General features: G+C 45.3%; 2 protein-coding genes and 1 long non-coding RNA gene across 3 annotated transcripts; all 3 read left to right on the top strand.

Moving 5' to 3' along the window:
• Positions 1–456: 456 nt before the first annotated feature.
• LOC147524086 (uncharacterized) lies at positions 457–1,711 on the top strand. The gene is made up of 3 exons (XR_015196866.1): positions 457–731; positions 817–909; positions 995–1,711. It is a non-coding gene; the product is annotated as an uncharacterized LOC147524086 (long non-coding RNA).
• Positions 1,712–5,612: 3,901 nt separating this feature from the next.
• Positions 5,613–6,158, top strand: LOC147524085 (uncharacterized). The gene has a single exon (XM_086573568.1). It carries the CDS (start codon positions 5,613–5,615, stop codon positions 6,156–6,158), a length of 546 nt encoding a protein of 181 aa, XP_086429694.1.
• Positions 6,159–9,072: 2,914 nt separating this feature from the next.
• On the top strand, positions 9,073–9,480 carry LOC147524084 (uncharacterized). Its single transcript, XM_086573551.1, has one exon. The coding sequence runs from the start codon at positions 9,073–9,075 to the stop codon at positions 9,478–9,480; it is 408 nt and encodes a 135-aa protein (XP_086429677.1).
• The last annotated feature ends 7,603 nt before the right edge of the window (positions 9,481–17,083 follow it).

Here is a 17,083-nt window from a genome sequence, read left to right as displayed (position 1 = left end):
ATTGTAATATATCTCTTTCTAGTGTATTCGATGGTTTTACTTTGATGAATTGTTTTTGTGATGATTTAGATAGGTGCAATGGTAAAACGCCGACGAGAGTATCCTAATGGTGACGAGAGCGGTATGTTTAACTTAGCATTCAATTTCATTATTGTCTGATGTTTAATAAATGTAGCTTTGGGCATGTGTACAGCTGGAAGGTGGGTTAGAGGCACTTCTACCCTTCCTAATGTATTGATATGGAAAGACAAACAACCAGTGGGACCTCGAAAACATCCAAGCTTGTTATCTGAATCTATTGGAATATTAATAGCAACGACATGTCAATTTAGTTGGAGAAAAAATTGGGAGCTCCAAGATGGGGGCCACAAACAGTGGTTATGGGATACCATTAAGGTATGAACATTTGGAGTTGCACGCACTTGCTAATAAAAAAACATTATTTGTTCCATTTCTTAGTAGAACTATGATTCATCTTAAACATATATGCAACATTGCTTAAGCTTTTAGTCTCTTGTTTTAGGAGTCATGGGAACTTGATGAGACCCAGAAGGAGCCCACTTTGGGTCCAATTTCCGGGGACAAATCCAGAAGCAAAAAGAGTAAATGGAAAAGGAACTTTTATACCCGCTATACCACATATGGAAGAGCGTCTAAGCCATAGGCCACCACAACTATCGCCAGAAGAGTGGGTTCAACTTGTGGAGTTTTGGGATACTCCGGAGCATCAAGTAAGAAAAAGTAGTGTAAAGTTTAACTTAAATATTTTTATATGGTACTAACCAAGATCAATTTGTATGTATTATGTATGTGTAGGCAGTTTCTAAACGTAACAGGGCTAACTGTGCTAAGCAAATAGTGAAGCACACTGCTGGAAGAATAAGCTTTCCTCAGTTTGCAGAGATAATGGTACATATGCATATTATTTTTATTTTCCTAATGCAGTATTGAATTTCACTAGTAACAATTAGAAAATTTCTTTATGTTTGGTTAGAGTGAAAAGGCTGGAGCACCCCCTTCCCTAGGAGATCTTTCTATGAGGAGTCACATAAGTCTAAAAATGCATGACGCTCTTGATGATCAATTAAGAGATTACATTGTATGTATGAGTTTGATCTTGGTAATAGCTTCAGTTTGAATATTGTACTTGATTGTATGTAATATTGTATGTGTATCTTTTTTTTCTGGAATACAAAGGACAAAATGAAATAAATAGTAAGTAGAGATGAAGAAGGGACACAACAACCTCTCACAAATGAGATTTATAGGGAAGTGATGCCTCCAGAGTGGCTTGGATGTGTGAGGTTGAAGGGACGAGGTGTAACACCAACCTCCTACTTTGGCTCCCCGTTATCTTCGGACAATCGCGTGAGAGACTTGGTAACCAGGTGGCTGAAATGCAAAGAGTAGTGCAAGAGAAGGAAGAGGAAAGACAACATGATATTGAAGAGATTAGGAGGCAAGCACAGGAAAAAGATGAGCAAAGGCAACGTGAAATAGATGAGATGAAGAGACAGTTCGATGCACGAGATGCAGACATTGACGCACGACTTATGCAGAAGCTCTTTGAGATGATTACAACTTGTTCGCTTCCTTTTTCTAATTAAGTAAGTTAGTCCTTACCTTGTTGTCTTCTGTCTCTTGCTTGTTTTGCTATTTATATGTCTAATATTGTAAATCAGTCTGTAGTTTGTGTAGTTATTTATTATATATGGAGATAATTATCACTATTTTTCTGTTTCATATACATATAGTACTTTATATATATTTAATTTTTTTTCTATTCCTGGCTTGATTCCAATGTTGGACATGGATGCAGTCTAATCATTGATATATTGATATGTGTAAGCTCGGAAGATATGTGGTCATAGATAGCTAATTTTGCGTAGGTGGTACAAGGGCCACCTATTGAGCTTTGGTAGTGTATGATATATATTCATCTAATGATTCACTTTCCATATGCTGGGCTGGCAACACTTTATCTTGGTAGGTAGTATTTAATGGGGTATGCTGATTTTATATTTCTAGAACTTGAAGATGTGTTAAGGACGTTTGCAATAGATGGCCCTTGTGAACTTTTCTTTCAAGACAACTTGGTTAGGCATTATTTGGTGGTAGCTAGGTGTGTTGCAGTAATATGAAATTTCTCTTTTAGGTAAAAGCTTAATCGTAAAGGCTTAATTAAGACAATATGTTGCACTCTTAATCTTGTTGTTAAAAAGCCACATACTCAAACTTACATATAATAGTGAATGTTAAGTCATGAACACTTCTCCCCCTTATTCCCCACCCTTGCATGTTTTACGATGAGCGGAATTTATTGTTTGAAGCTTAACTAATGTTATGTGGCAGTGCCTTCTTTTCGACTTCTTCCTTTAGAATTATTCACTGGAGCGACCTACAGAGAAAAAACACTATTTGATCTTCTATTTCCACCACTTACCGTATAAGGATGGCATAATTTATTTTTCATGGTCAGCTTGGCTCGATACGAGTTGAAAGGTTGTTCTAACAATATTTCTTCTTCTTCTCGTGTTCATAGTCCATACCTTAAGTGAAATATATTTCTACAAAGGTTATCAATGGGGACCTTAAGTAAGAGAAAAGGGGTAACTTAAGGTTATCATAACGTAGCGATTATGTGGCAGTGCCTTCTTTTCGACTTCTTCCTTTAGAATTATTCACTAGAGCGACCTATAGAGAAAAAACACTATTTGATCTTCTATTTCCACCACTTACCGTATATGGATGGCATAATTTAATTTTCATGGTCAGCTTGGCTCGATACGAGTTGAAAGGTTGTTCTAACAATATTTCTTCTTCTTCTCGTGTTCATAGTCCATACCTTAAGTGAGATATATTTCTACAAAGGTTATCAATGGGAACCATAAGTAAGAGAAAAGGGGTAACTTAAGGTTATCATAACGTAACGATCTGGTGCTCCTCTTTTTCCTAAAATAGCACTTTTTAGAATAGATTCAAGATCTTTTCCTCTGCTAAACTCGTTTCCTTCCTTTTTTGGGTTGTTCAGACCAACTAAGAAGTTGAGTACGGATCAATTCTGTCAAGCTTTAAGACATAGTTTCGTCCTCCTCATCCCATCCCACCTCGCCCCCACCTTTCTTATAGAGTTCTCTATTCCAAAACACGGACTCAGCCTCAATAGCTACCACGGCGTTAAATAATTGCACTCACATCATTGAAGATGGCGCTGCAGTTGTGCCACAAGACCTTATTGAAGAAGGTATCAATGAATGGAAGGACACCTTGGTTGGGTATTTTCTTGATAAGAGAATGGGGTTTCCCTTTGTCAAGAGTACCCTGGAAAAAACCTAGAAGCTCAAAGGATCTATGGAGATAACTACTGATAGAGATCTATTTTTCATCACCTTTTCTATGATTGAGGACAAACATATGGTGCTAGAAGGTGGCCCTACTTTCATTGCAGGGAAGATATTTGTTGTTTGGTCCTAGTCACTAGAAGTTGAAGCGTAGAGAAATAATGTAAACACAGTACCAATATTGCCCAAACTCTTCAATGTCCCAAAAGAACTTCGGACAAAGAATGGACTTTCATACTTGGCAAGTTTGATAGGTGAGCCATGTAGGAACCGTTATGGTTTCACCGAATGATTTACTACGAACTGCGAAACACCCACGCGTAGCGGAATAAGGGGTGTCACGGTTTGGTTAGAAATTTACCTTTAGATCGGCTAAGATAACTCTGAGAATCCAATAGCTATGAAATCAGCAATCACCTCTTGATCTTTTGTTGTATTCCTTTCTATAGATTGGACGTTGTGTGGGCAATGATCTACCAACCCCCTTCTTTCTCACAAAGCTAGAACCGATTTTGGATCTATCTTTTCTTGCCTCTCTTTCAATCCAGATGAATAGTAAAAATGGCGAGGAGAGAAGGGTTTGTATTTATAGGCTATAACAGGGACCATGAGGAGAAATTAGGGTTGGGCCTCTTGACGGGCTTGGGCTTCCCATGTTCGCCCAGAACACACGGCCCAAGTCTGTCAACAAATGGCTTATTCCATTAAAGGCTATTGTTGCACTACCGCCCTAATCCCAACTTACGTGTTACGTTTATGGGCTCCATATTATATGCTCATTGATCTCCCCGTGTTTAAAATATCGAATGCCCGTTGATTAAGTCAAGTTACTGACAATTACATTAATCAACTTCTTATGTCCTTGAGTAGTACCACTCAACCTCATTGTCATGTCAGATTAAATCCACCTGCACGGTTTAGATGTCAATCCTTATGAGCTCTTCAAGGGGACATCATTAGCCCAACTTCTTGGAGGACACGGATTCCTTCTATAATCAACAGCACACCTTACATACAATGTCATTACCCAATCCATCGAGTTTGTTGATTCACAAATGAATCTCACTCATTGATGATTTAAACCAATGTACAATGCATGTAAGTGTCTGTTATTATATCCGGATTAAGAGGACAAACATCCATAATAACAGAGGTGTTTGTTCTCTTATATTGTCAGTATAAAGAGAAACAACCTCAATTGGTCCTGTTCAATACACATAAAGTATACTAGTGTAATCCTATAGTTAAGATAAACTAATACCAGATTATACTACAACCGTACCAATGGTTTGTCCAAATCCATCTAGGTTGTGAACGTTTACTTATACTTTATAAGGTACTGATGATATGATCTTCTGTGTGTCACTACACACCATATCGTCTACAACATAAAGTATTAGACACATGCATATAACTAATAACATATATAATATGCATAACATTTGCCCATAGAAAAAGAGGACGGTTGACATCGCAGCCCTGTTTAACGTGAGGCAAAAATCAGCAGAGACAGTGAGAGAATATCTGTGCCGGTTCAAAGCCGAGACTCTGAAGGTAGAGAACTTGGATGAAAGAACCGCGGTCATCGCCTTTGAACGCGGGTTACGGCCGGGGACGGGAGTACATCAATCCGTCGCCAAGAATGAGATTGCCACATTGCACGAATTGTATCCCCGGGTGGAAAAATACATCAGATATGAGGACACACTGCCGAGGGAGTCCAGGAGAGCGGGGAAAGCTGTTCTATCTTTGGACAAGGATAGGGAGCACCGCAAAGGGAGGAATGCAGAGAGGGGAAGCGAAGGGTACCGCGGATACAACCCAAGGGTGGAAAGAGCACGGGAAGGAGTTCGGCGGGAGAATAGAGAGAGGAAGCCGTACCGGGAGATAGAAGTGACGCCGCTCAACAGACTGTTAGGGGAGATATTACCACTTATTAAAAACCTGCAGGGATATTAGGGACCGCGGACCACCCCAATGGAGCTGCCAGATAAACCATTCTGCGAATATCACCAGATGCAGAATCATTAGACGGATGACTGTTATGCTTTGAAGTGGATGGTGCAGAGATTGGTGGATAAGGGCAAAATGAAGGAATTTGTGAAAGAGGCATGAAATGATGACCGCATGCAGCGGCAGGGTCAGCTGCTGGGAACTATACATGTGATTTTTAGCGGGGAGATATTAAGTCATAATGCGCACAGAGATAGGGTGAGGAGGACCGCGAGCATCCAACAAATCAGTAGTAGGGTCTCGGTTCCTCGACCAAAAATGGGGTCCACTGAAGATCGAGATATGATTGTCTTCAGTAGGTCTGACTTGCAAGCAGTGGATGCCCCTCATGAGGACGCATTAGTAATCACGGTGGCGATGGGAAATTATCTGGTGAAGAGAGTGTTGGTGGATTGTGGAAGCGCGGTAGATCTGTTGTTTAAAGGAGCTCTGGAAGAGATGGGGATGGATCCTGGACAGTTGAGGCCTCCCCGCACCAAATTATATGGATTCAACAGAAGCATGACGGAGCCCGTGGGGGAAATCTTGTTGCCGGTGACTGCGGGCCCTGTTACGGTGTTCACACGGTTCATGGTGGTGGATTCCACCTCCCAATATAACGCGATCTTGGGTAGAAGGTGGATTCACGAGATGAAGGTTGTACCATCTACATATTATCAAGTGATACGATTTCCAACTCCTTCGGGTACATTCGAAGTCCGCGGAGATCAGGTGACAGCCAAAAACAGTCATAGAGGAACAGTGAAGCGATTGGTGCATGAGACAGAGGAGGAAGGCCCCCACCCGAGGAAGAGACGGGCATAGCAATTACAGATCGGCTCCGCGGAGGTGAAAGGGGGACCAGCGGAGGGGTCAAAGACTTTAGATACAATTGAAGTGGTGAATATTGGAGAAGGAGAGGAAGAGAGGCTCATCTCGGTAGGTTCCTATCTAACGGAAGAATGGAAAGACAGGTTGATACGGTTCTTGTCGGAAAATAGGGATGTGTTTGCGTGGTCGATTGAGGATGTCACTGGTTTAGACCCGGAATTTGCGTGCCATAGGTTGCACATGAATGAAGATGCCAGGCCAGTCAGGCAGAAGTTGTGGAGTATCAGACCGAAGTACGCGGAGAGTATTCGTGAAGAGGTGTTAAGGCTGAAGGGAGCAGGCATCATACGAGAAACCGAATTCACCGAGTGGCTGTCCAATGTGGTCGCGGTGCCTAAAAAGAATGGCAAAGTGTGTATGTGTGTCGACTTCACGGATGTGAATAGGGAGTGCCCGAAAGACAGCTACCCTATGCCACGGGTAGATGAGTTGGTAAACAGGACGACAGGGTATAAAGTATTATCTTTCATGGACGCGTCAATGGGACACAACCAGGTGGCGATGTATGGTCCGGATCAGGAGAAAACTGCGTTTGTGGTAGAAGGTGGCACCTATTGCTACAACAGGATGCCGTTTGGACTGAAGAATGCGGGGGCCACGTTCCAAAGACTGGGCGAGAAAATGTTCGAAAGCAAGATTCGGAAAGGGATTGAGTTATACATAGATGATATGGTGGAAAAGAGCATGTCGGAGGAAGAGCATTTGGAGGGTTTGCGGGAGACTTTCGACATATTGCGGAAATATAATTTGAAATTGAATCCCGAGAAATGCACATTCGGAGTAACTACTGGCAAGTTCTTGGGCTACATTGTGACCCACCGCGGCATAGAAGCTAATCTGGAACAGATAAGGGCTTTGATAGAAATGCCATCCCCGCAGAATGTAAAAGAGGTACAGCGGCTGGCAGGAAGGGTGGCGGCATTGAACAGGTTCATATCCAAGTCATCTGACAAATGCAGACCGCTGTATAGGCTGTTGCAAAATACGACGGACTTCGCATGGACGGAGGAGTGTGAAGTGGCATTCCAAGTATTGAAGGGATATTTGAGCAGAGTGCCCTTGTTATCACGGCCGGAGGAAGGGGAGAAGCTGTACCTATATCTAGGGGCTTCGGAGTATGCGGTGAGCTCGGTGCTGATCCGTCTGGTAGATCGAGTGGAGAGTCCGGTGTATTTTCCGAGCAAAACACTGCTAGACGCAGAGACGAGATATAGTAGAATCGAGAGGTATGCACTGGCCCTGATCTTTTCGACTCTGAAGCTGAAGCCTTACTTCGAAGCCCATTCAGTCATTGTAGTTACCAACCTACCCCTTAAGCATGCATTAAGGACAGAGAGTTCGGGAAGAATGTTGAAATGGGCGGTGATGCTCAGTGCGTACGAGATACAGTATCAGATGAGGACTGCGGAGAAAGCGCAAGCAATGGCAGAATTCTTAGCGGAATTCCCTGCTGAGGATCCTAATTGGGGGGAGGAAATGATTATGGAACCAGAGAAAGACGGGAAACTAGGTGCGATGGACCCCTGGGATAAAAGGAATGGATGGAGGATATTCGCGGATGGGTCAGCCACAGATGAAAGTAGCGGCATAGGGGTGGTGCTTGTTACGCCTGATAATAATAGGATAGAGTTGACGACAAAATTGGGATTTGCGGCGTCAAGCAATGAAGCGGAGTATGAGGCAGTGATAGCAGGGTTGGGGATGGCTGAGGAGGTGGGGGTCCGAGAGCTGATAGTGTATTCGGACTCGAACCTCGTGGTATGCCAGGTTAACGGAGGCTTTGTAGCTAGATGTCCGAGGATGGCAAAGTATCTGGAAGTGGTGAGGGAAAAGGCCAAAAGGTTCGCAAAGATCCAGTTTGTACATCTGGGACGGGGGGAGAACAGACATGCCGATGCACTGGCATATGTGGCGGCGGCAATGCCGGGGTCAGAAGAGAGGACGATAAGGGTGGGGAGATTGGACCGACCGAGCACTGAAAAAGGGGCGGAGGTATGTCAGGTAGCCGAGGAAGATGAGTGCTGGACCGATCCCATCAGGGATTTTTTGCAAGGGAAGGTGGTGACGGACAAGAAAGAGAAGAGAAGGTTGGAGCAGACAACTCGAAGATACGTCTTGGTAGAAGGAGAGGTATACCGGAGGAATTTCAGTGGGCCATTGTTGAAATGCTTGGGAGCTCGAGTAGCTAAGGAGGCATTATGCGAACCGCAAGGCGCGAATCGGGAGCCATTCATGGAAGAACGACTGCACACCGGTTGTTGACACAGGGATACTTTTGGCCACATATGAAAAAGGATGCAGTGGACTTTGCACAGAGATGCCCCAAATGCCAGAGATTCTCACAGGGGATATTCGCACCTGCTGAACCCCTACACAATGTGTCAAGCCCATGGCCATTTTCCATGTGGGCAATGGATATAGTAGGACCGCCTGCGTGGCAAGCGGGCGGGGAGAAGATACGTCTTTGGCAAAGCAGCAATGATTATTTCACTAAGTGGATTGAGGCCGTTCCGTTACAGCAGATCAAAGAGGCGCAAGTGATTAAGTTCCTATGGGAGAACATCATATGTAGATTCGGGGTGCCATATGCAATAATCGCCGACAACGGGACTCAGTTCACGGGAGCAAAAGTGGCAGCATTTTTACAGACATATCGGGTGAGGCAGGTTTCTCGGCTCCCTTCAATCCTGAGGGCAACGGACAGGCAGAGGCGTCCAGCAAAATGATTATGAACAACTTGAAAAGGAAGTTGGAGGATAAAAAGGGTGCCTGGGCCGATTAGCTGAATCATGTGCTGTGGGCATATAGAACCACCCCGAGGACAAGTACCAAGGAGACGCCCTTCGCCATGGCGTACGAAGTCGAAGCTGTAATCCCTTCGGAGATGATCGCGGCTACGGGGCAAACCAGGGTGGTGGAAGATGGGTCTAATTGGCGTATATTGGCTGGAGACTTGAACTTGTTGGAGGAGAAAAGAGATGCCGCGCGTATTCGGCTAGAGGAATATCACCGAAGGCTGCAGAGACAGTACAACCGAAGGGTCAGGCCACGACACTTCAAGGTCGAGGAGTGGGTGCTGCGGCGGGTGACGCCGAGTACAAAAGAGGAGAAGGACGGGAAGTTGGGTCAAACATGGGAAGGGCCGTACACCGTGGTAGAGGCTGGAGGGTCCGGAACCTACAAGTTGCAGACCTTGGAGGGGAAGCAGATAGAGAGACCATGGAACGTAAGACTGTTGAAAATTTTTTATCATTAAATGTAAACCCATCTTGGGCAATGTAAAGGGGGTCGGAGTGGAGGACCCCCGCTGAATGTAAAAATATAAAACCGCAGCACTTTTGTGAATGTAGTGAAGTTTGTTGTCCATGGTATCGCAGAAAGTAACGTAAGCCTTATAGGCACAGAAAAAATGCCTCATGTATTTCAAGATAAAGAATTGTATAGGGACTATATGTATTGGGAAGGTGCCTCATTAGACGAAAGCCCGGGAGGGTCCGCGGAGTGGGGGGAGCCCTCCTCGGATCAGGGATGCTAGAGATACATGGGGCAACGAGAGAGCCCATCAGGCCGAAGTCTGAGAAAACCTAGGGAGAGGGATGAGCCCTCCTCAGGTCAGAAAAGCTAGGAGTACGTGGGGCAATGAGGGAGCCCCACTAGATGAAAATCTGGAGGGGTCCGCAGAGCGGGGTGAGCCCTCCTCGGATCAGAGATGTTAGAGATACGTGGGGCAACGAGAGAGCCCTATCAGGCCAAAGCCCGGGGGAGCCCGGGGAGTGGGATGAGCCCTCCTCAGATCAGGGAGTCTAGAGATACATGGGACAACGAGGGAGCCCCATCAGGCGGAAGTATGAGAGAGACCGCGGAGTGGGGCGAGCCCTCCTCGGATCCGAGGAGCCAGGGATGCATGGAGCAACGAAAGAGCCCCATTAGACGAAAATCTGTTGGGTCCGCGGAGTGGGTTGAGCCTTCCCCTGATCAGGGATGTTATAGGTACATGGGACAGCGAGATAGTCCCATCAAGCGAAAGTCCGAGAGAGCACGGGGAGTGGGGTGAGCCCTCCTCGGGTCAGAGAAGCTAGAAATACATGGGGCAATGAGGGAGCCCCATTAGACGAAAATCTGGAAATGTCCCCGGAGCGGGGTGAGCCCTCCCCGGATCAGTGATGCTAGAGACACATGGGGCAACGAGAGAGCCCCTCAGGCAGAAGTCTGAGAAAGCCTGCGGAGCGGGGTGAGCCCTCCTCGGATTAGTGATGTTAGAGATACCTGGGGCAACGAGAGAGCCCCATCAGACGGAAGGCTGAGAGAGCCTGGGGAGTGGGGTGAGCCCTCCACGGGTCAGAAAAGCTAGAGACGCTGGAGGCAGCGAAGGAGCCCCATCGGGCGGAAGTATGAGAGAGACCGCGGAGTGGGGCGAGCCCTCCGTGGGTCCGAGGAGACAGGGATGCATGGGGCAACGAAAGAGCCCCATTAGATGAAAGTTCGAGGTGTCCACGGAGTGGGGTGAGCCCTCCACGGATCAGTGATGCTAGAGATGCTGGGGGCAACGAGATAGCCCCATCAGGTAAAAGTCTGAGGGATCCCGCGGAGGGGGGTAAGCCCTCCTCGGGTCTGCCCGAGGAGTCTGTTGAACCCGCTTCAGATCGGAGATGCAAGGGTGTCAGGGAGTAGCCCCGGCCAGTGCCCAGGGCAGGAAGAGAGGGTAGCTATTGGGAGAACTCATGGGAGGTTTGGGAGAAGAATAGGACGAAGAAAAGAAACAGAATAATAGAGAAAGAAAAAGATGGAGAGTTGAACTAGGAAGTAGCATCAGTTGATAAAGAGACGGTAAAATAACAGACAGAGTTCTAGTTCAAGGCAGTATTACAATAACATAAAGAGTGGAAAAAAGTAAATACAACTAAGGGTAAAGACAGGTAAGCAAAAAGGTCTTATTACAACACCAAAAATTTCTAAGGCAATTGGGGGACGGTTCCTACAGCTGCAGGAGTCTCAGTAGGGAGGGTAGCGGCATTCCCCCTGGAGTGGCAATCAGCAGTCTCGGTCGGTGCTGGAGCAGCATCGACGGCCAGCGGGGGATCTACTAGAGCCTCAGTAGGGCCAGGAGTGGGAATCTCAAGCTTTTCTGGGAGAAGACGGCCTTCTTGAGTGAGACGATCCATAGCTTCTTGTAGTTTCTTGGCCACCCTCTTGTCGGCCAGAAGCTTGAAACGATCGCGGAGAATGTTCATGTCAGCCAGGTTCTTTTGGGACTCCGCGGCTAGGGTCTCTTGGTGTTGTTGTTTGAGGGCTTCCAGTATCCTGATGCTGCTGGGACAGAGAGGCCAGGTTTTGCTGGTGATGATTTAGGAGGGATTCCCTTTGCTGACTAAAACGATCGTTAACTTGATCCATGTACTGTGGGTGAGAATCTTCCGCGGTCCGTAGTTCATCTTGGGCACGGAGCTTGGCTAAGGAGGCAGCCGCCAAATCCGATTGAAGAGCGGCGTTGGTCGCCCTCAGGCCCAGGGGACCATCCAACTCCCTTTCCATGGCAGCCAGTTTGGTTCGGGCGTTGAGAAGGGCGTGGATCATGTAAGAGATATCCAGATTGACCTAAGACGCAAGGGAGAGGTTAAAAAAAAAAAAAAAGAGACTCACCCTTTCCCAATTGGTGTACAGCGAGGTGCGGTGCGAGTTGAAGGTACCTCCATCTGCATAGGCAATGTCTCGGGGTAGATGAGAGTTGTAAAATAATGAAGATGCCACCGCGGCATTGTCCAGAGCAGAATCATCGAGATTCACCCGACGGTTGCGCACCTTGAATACGGGATGGAATTCTTCGGCAACAGCAGGAGGGGCCGTCGGGGCATCAGAGGAAGCAGGTGCAACCACGGGCTCTTTACCAAGCCGACGAGTGGGAGAGGAGGGAGGGGAAAGTGACGGACGGAGGGGATGGAGGCCGCTTCCACGGATGCAGGGTCGAGCGTGGATGGGGTGTCAGGCATTGCGGAGCAGGAGGTCCGCGGCCTCTTGGAAGGCGGCTGTTCGATGGGCACCTGCACCTCAGTGGAGGGGATCTCTGCAACCTCATCATCCTCGGAGTCGCTGTCAAAGAGCTTCTGCTTGTGAACGTCCATGTTCTCAGCGGGGGAGTTGGGTGAGGTGAACTGGTCGTCCTACTAGGAGATAGCTCGGTAGGAGGGACGGGGGGCTGAGGAGGGAGAGGAAGACTGGGGTGGGGATTGTTGATGGTTCCGCGGACGAAGTCTCTTCTTAGGAGGGGAAGCGCGGGGTTTTCGTTCCTTGGGAGGCGGAGGGCGGAAAAAAAGACCTGACAAACCGTTGAAAGTGTTGAGAGCGGGAATGGGCAACAGGGGAGTTACGGTAGTGGGATGGATGCCTAGCAGTGTGGCTTGACCAAAGCCTAGGCCGCGGATATGTTCAAAGATCGGGCAGGAGACGCCGTCGTAAATGTGGGACTTGGAATCTGGCCGCCAACCTGTAGGCAAAAACAGAAGAAAGTTAGCAAACGGGAGAGAAAACACTTGAGTATAACGGAGAAGAGACCGGTACTCACCGCGCAGGCGGAAGGCGAGATGATTAAGAGTCAGTGAGGAGGGAATGTCCACGGACAAGAAGTTGCCAGAAACATAGAGCGGATAATGGTGCCATACTTTGTCGGCGGTAAGCTTGGAAAGGAAAGATCGCTTTTTAGGCTTAACGCGGTAGGATTGATATCCTATGTTGACGTCTTTGGTACTAGTTTTGAGATAATAATGGGAATAGATGTCTCAGCTGGAAATCTTGGGATCGTGGGATTTGTTGTAGGAATTCGCGGCATGCAGTATTCGCCAGAAGTTACCTATACCTTGGCAGGGGGAAATGTTAAAGTGGTTGCAGACTTCCACGTCCAACAGAGTAAGTGGAAGCCGTAGACCGGCAACTATTTGACCTACCGTAATGACGAGGGAGCCCGGCCGGCGGGGAACCAGGTGAGGATAGTGGGTGACAGAAGGCACGTGTTCCAGTACGACGTCGGATGGGATACCATAAGCCACTCTAAGGGCATTTAAATGAGGTCTACGGGATCTAGGGGGAGGCGGCAGTAAGGTAGTAGGGCGGCCGGAGGTGGAGGGCACGGCCGAAGTATAAGGGGGAGTAGGTGAGGGCGTGCCCGTCGAACGGGAAGAGGTAGAGGCGCCGGATTCATGTCCCGACATCGAAAGAAGATGAGCAGACGCAAAGGATCAATGGAGTTCACAAGAAAAAAAAAATGGAGTACTGTTCAATAAAAGGACGAAAAGAGGAGAAAGCGTACCTATCAACGAGAGAGGAAGTCAGGAAAAGCAACGGAGACAACCGTGTAGAAAGGGTGATGCAGAGCAGGCCACCACCGGGGGAGCTTGTGTGTCGGAGAATAAGTGAAGGAGTGCGAAGAAGGAGAATAGGAAGAGTGGAGCAAGACCAAATGGAAGAAAGTGAGGGAAGAAGAAGGGGAATGGGGTTTAAATAGGTCGGGGGTAAAAGAGTAACTTCAGCCGACGAAGAAAACGGAGCGTCAGAAGGGGTCCAGCCAAATTGCGACACGTAGATGCACAGGAACCAAGGGGCCGTCAAGAAGAGCGCGCGTGATGAGTGCCTCTCACGTCACATGCTGTCCAAGAAGAACAGGGAACAGTAAAAGAGGAGAGAGAAGGGGAAGAGTTCTCGACCTCGAGCCCAATGTGTGGACGCGAGGTCAAGAAGGGGCATTTCTAGTGACCCATAATAGAGCCGTGGACCAAGTCAAAAAGAGGGGCGGGTGCAGTGGAATCAAACAACAGGGGGGGACAGCAGAATATGGATGCGGAACCCTAGAAGCAGACGTGTCCGGGGTACGGCTGAATGGAAGCCGCTAGATGAAGGGACAGATGGAGGGCTTAGGGCGAGGTGAGAAAGAGGGGCACCATGACGGCATTTGAAGCGATGGAACCCTAAAGTGAGGTCAGCGGAATGACGTCAAAAGGATTAATGAAGGACAACAGGGGCAAGATAAGGAAGGTGAGCGAGGGGGCATAGGAAGAAAGGACGGGAACCCTAAGGTGGCAGGTGGGAAGATCGCGACCAAAGGATAAGGGGAAGGATCGATGGACAGAAAAAGGGGAGAGACGGTATAAAAAGAACAGTAGATAGGAAAGAAAAAGAGGAGGGAAGAAAAAAAAGAAGAGAAAAAGAAAAGAGAAAAGGAGATTATTAGAGAGGGGGATTTTAGGTTACAACAATCAGCATGATCAAAACTCTAATATGATGAAACAAACGATACAAATGATGCAGTCTTTGTGCCAAAAGGTTATTGACATGTCTCCTAACCAAAATAATAACCGAACAGGCGTGTTTCCAGGTCAAGCAGTGCCTAATCCTAAGTCAACAAACACCGCCTTTGAAATAAACACTATTCACTGTAATGGTAATATAAACCAAGGGGACCTACAGGCAGTCACTACCCTTCGTTCAAGGAAAGTAGTTGATAACAAAGTAACTATGCCTGAAGACCACCCGCAAACAGAATTTGAAAATGAAACCATACCAAATACTGTAATAGAAACTGAAGACCCTAAAACTGTAGAAGTACCAGTTAAACCATAACTAAAAGGGAAAACCTTACAAGACCCAATAATAGAAATTGAAAACCCTACACCTATAGAGGTTCCAATATGGACACCTAGATGGAAAACGGCTAAAGATAAAACAAAGACTAATAATATTGCTAAATATAGAGATAAACCACCATATCCCGAGAGACTAATTGTGTCCAAAAAGAACGAAAATTTTGATGAGATTAAGAAAGTGTTTAAAAATCTTACTATAAACCTACTTTTTCTAGATACTATAAAAAGTCTACCTGGACACGCTAAGTTTCTAAAAGAGTTGTGCACCAAGAAGAGGAAAACCAACATACCCAATGAAGCCTTCTTAACTGAACAATATCCCTCTTTAACTGAACATAACGGAATTGTTAAGTACAAGGACCCTGGTCGATCCATCAGATAATGCACCTTAGGTGATACCTTCATAACAATTCCTATATTAGACCTGGGAGCGAGTGTTAACTTACTCCCTTTTTATTTATATAAACAACTAGGTCTGACAAAACTTCAACCAACCAAAATGACTTTGCAGTTAGCCAATCGTTCTATTAAGTATCCCAAAGGCGTAGTTGAAAACATTCTCGTTAAAGTTCAAGATTTTTACTATCCAGCCGACTTTGTTATTCTCGACACAGAAGTTGCTCATGACTCCATTCCCATCATTTTAGGGCGTCCTTTCTTAGCAATCGCTAATGCCCAAAGCAATTGCCGGGATGGCTCAATGACTTTTTCTTTTGGAAATCTTTCTGTGGAAGTTAACATATTTAGACAAAAGCAGAGACAACTAGGTTTTCCTATAGAAGGTGAAGTTAAGTCTATTGAGATTTTTGTATATCACATTAGTGCTTCCGAAGATCTCGTCCCTACACTAGTAGATACCCTTCTTATGAAAGAAGACAAAGATCACAATTTTGACTCCTTGAACATAACTGAACTAGAGAAAGAATTTTCCACCCTACCTTCCGACACTACAAGAGATGGAGTAAATCTCATAATAGACGAGATAGATGAATTCCTAAAAGATGGAGATGAATGCCATAATTATATGGATGCGAACAACCTAGATGAAGAATTCAACGAGTTTCTAAGAGCCTGTGATGATCCACCTTCTCAAGCACTACCTATAGCACCACCCTACCACCAACTACCTGAGCTAATCCCTCACAGAATCCAATCATTCTTCCCACCCTTTTCTTCTAACACTTATCCACATTCTAAGTATTTTCAACAACCATCTATTTTCTCACGATCATTCACTTAGACATCTTTTTGTTCAAAGAAAAAGAAGAAACTTTATGCTCAATTAGGTTATAGATCCATCAAAATTCACTCCAATTCTACTAAGTCGTGCCATAGGAAATCTTAGTGCTTAATTCTGTTTGATGGTGTATTATGTGATAACTACTTATGGAAAGATCCACAATTATTTAGATTATTGATATATGGTAAACTGCATGTTAATACATATATATCACAGTAAGTCTAGGGAATCTGACTTTAAAAGACCCAAATTTTTGTACAATACCACTTTTCTGGAGTATAGGCCAAACAAAAAATTTCAAACTTAAAAAGAGTTTTCTAATTTTGTTTGGGGGTGGCGTATTTTGGTATTTCATTTCAAATCTTTTTGCCACCCTTTGCTTGTCATGTTTACTCCAGTAGAGTTTGTGTTAGTTCGTACGTAACAATTTAATTGTGCTTCATGTTATCATATTATTTTTACAATATTTCTGTTACAGGTATTGCCAATTTTTGCCACGTTTCTATGGTAAATTCTTTCCTTATCTCTTTACACTTTGAGGACAAAGCATTCGATTGTTTGGGGGTAGGATAGAAACATTTGCAAAAATTAGGCACTTTTAGGATGTAAATTACGCACTTTTCTTTATATAAAAAAAATTAAAAATCATAAATATTGTTTATACTAGACACTTAGTGATAAAGGTATTGTTCCCTTCTCCATGATGATATTAGTCTAGAAATCTCACGTAGTACTTGAATTAGAATTTAATTTTTGAAACATAGATTAATACATAGGTAATAGTCATTGCATCTTTTCACGAAGATCTTGCATGAGCATTTTTTATTGTACTTGGCAGTATTTTTCTGAGACCTAAGTTAGAGTACTTAATACATATCCTGTGAGCATCTAGCCTAAAAGCCTAATAAGAGTGAAATATCTGAGTGATGACACAAGGGAGAAGTAAATTCTGAGTAGAGAAATCACACATCCACTTGCTTGATCACCAC

This window comes from Coptis chinensis, chromosome 1, assembly GCF_015680905.1.
Source record: "Coptis chinensis isolate HL-2020 chromosome 1, ASM1568090v1, whole genome shotgun sequence".
NCBI classification, from domain to species: domain Eukaryota; kingdom Viridiplantae; phylum Streptophyta; class Magnoliopsida; order Ranunculales; family Ranunculaceae; genus Coptis; species Coptis chinensis.
This window is presented reverse-complemented; position numbering and strand designations above follow the sequence as displayed.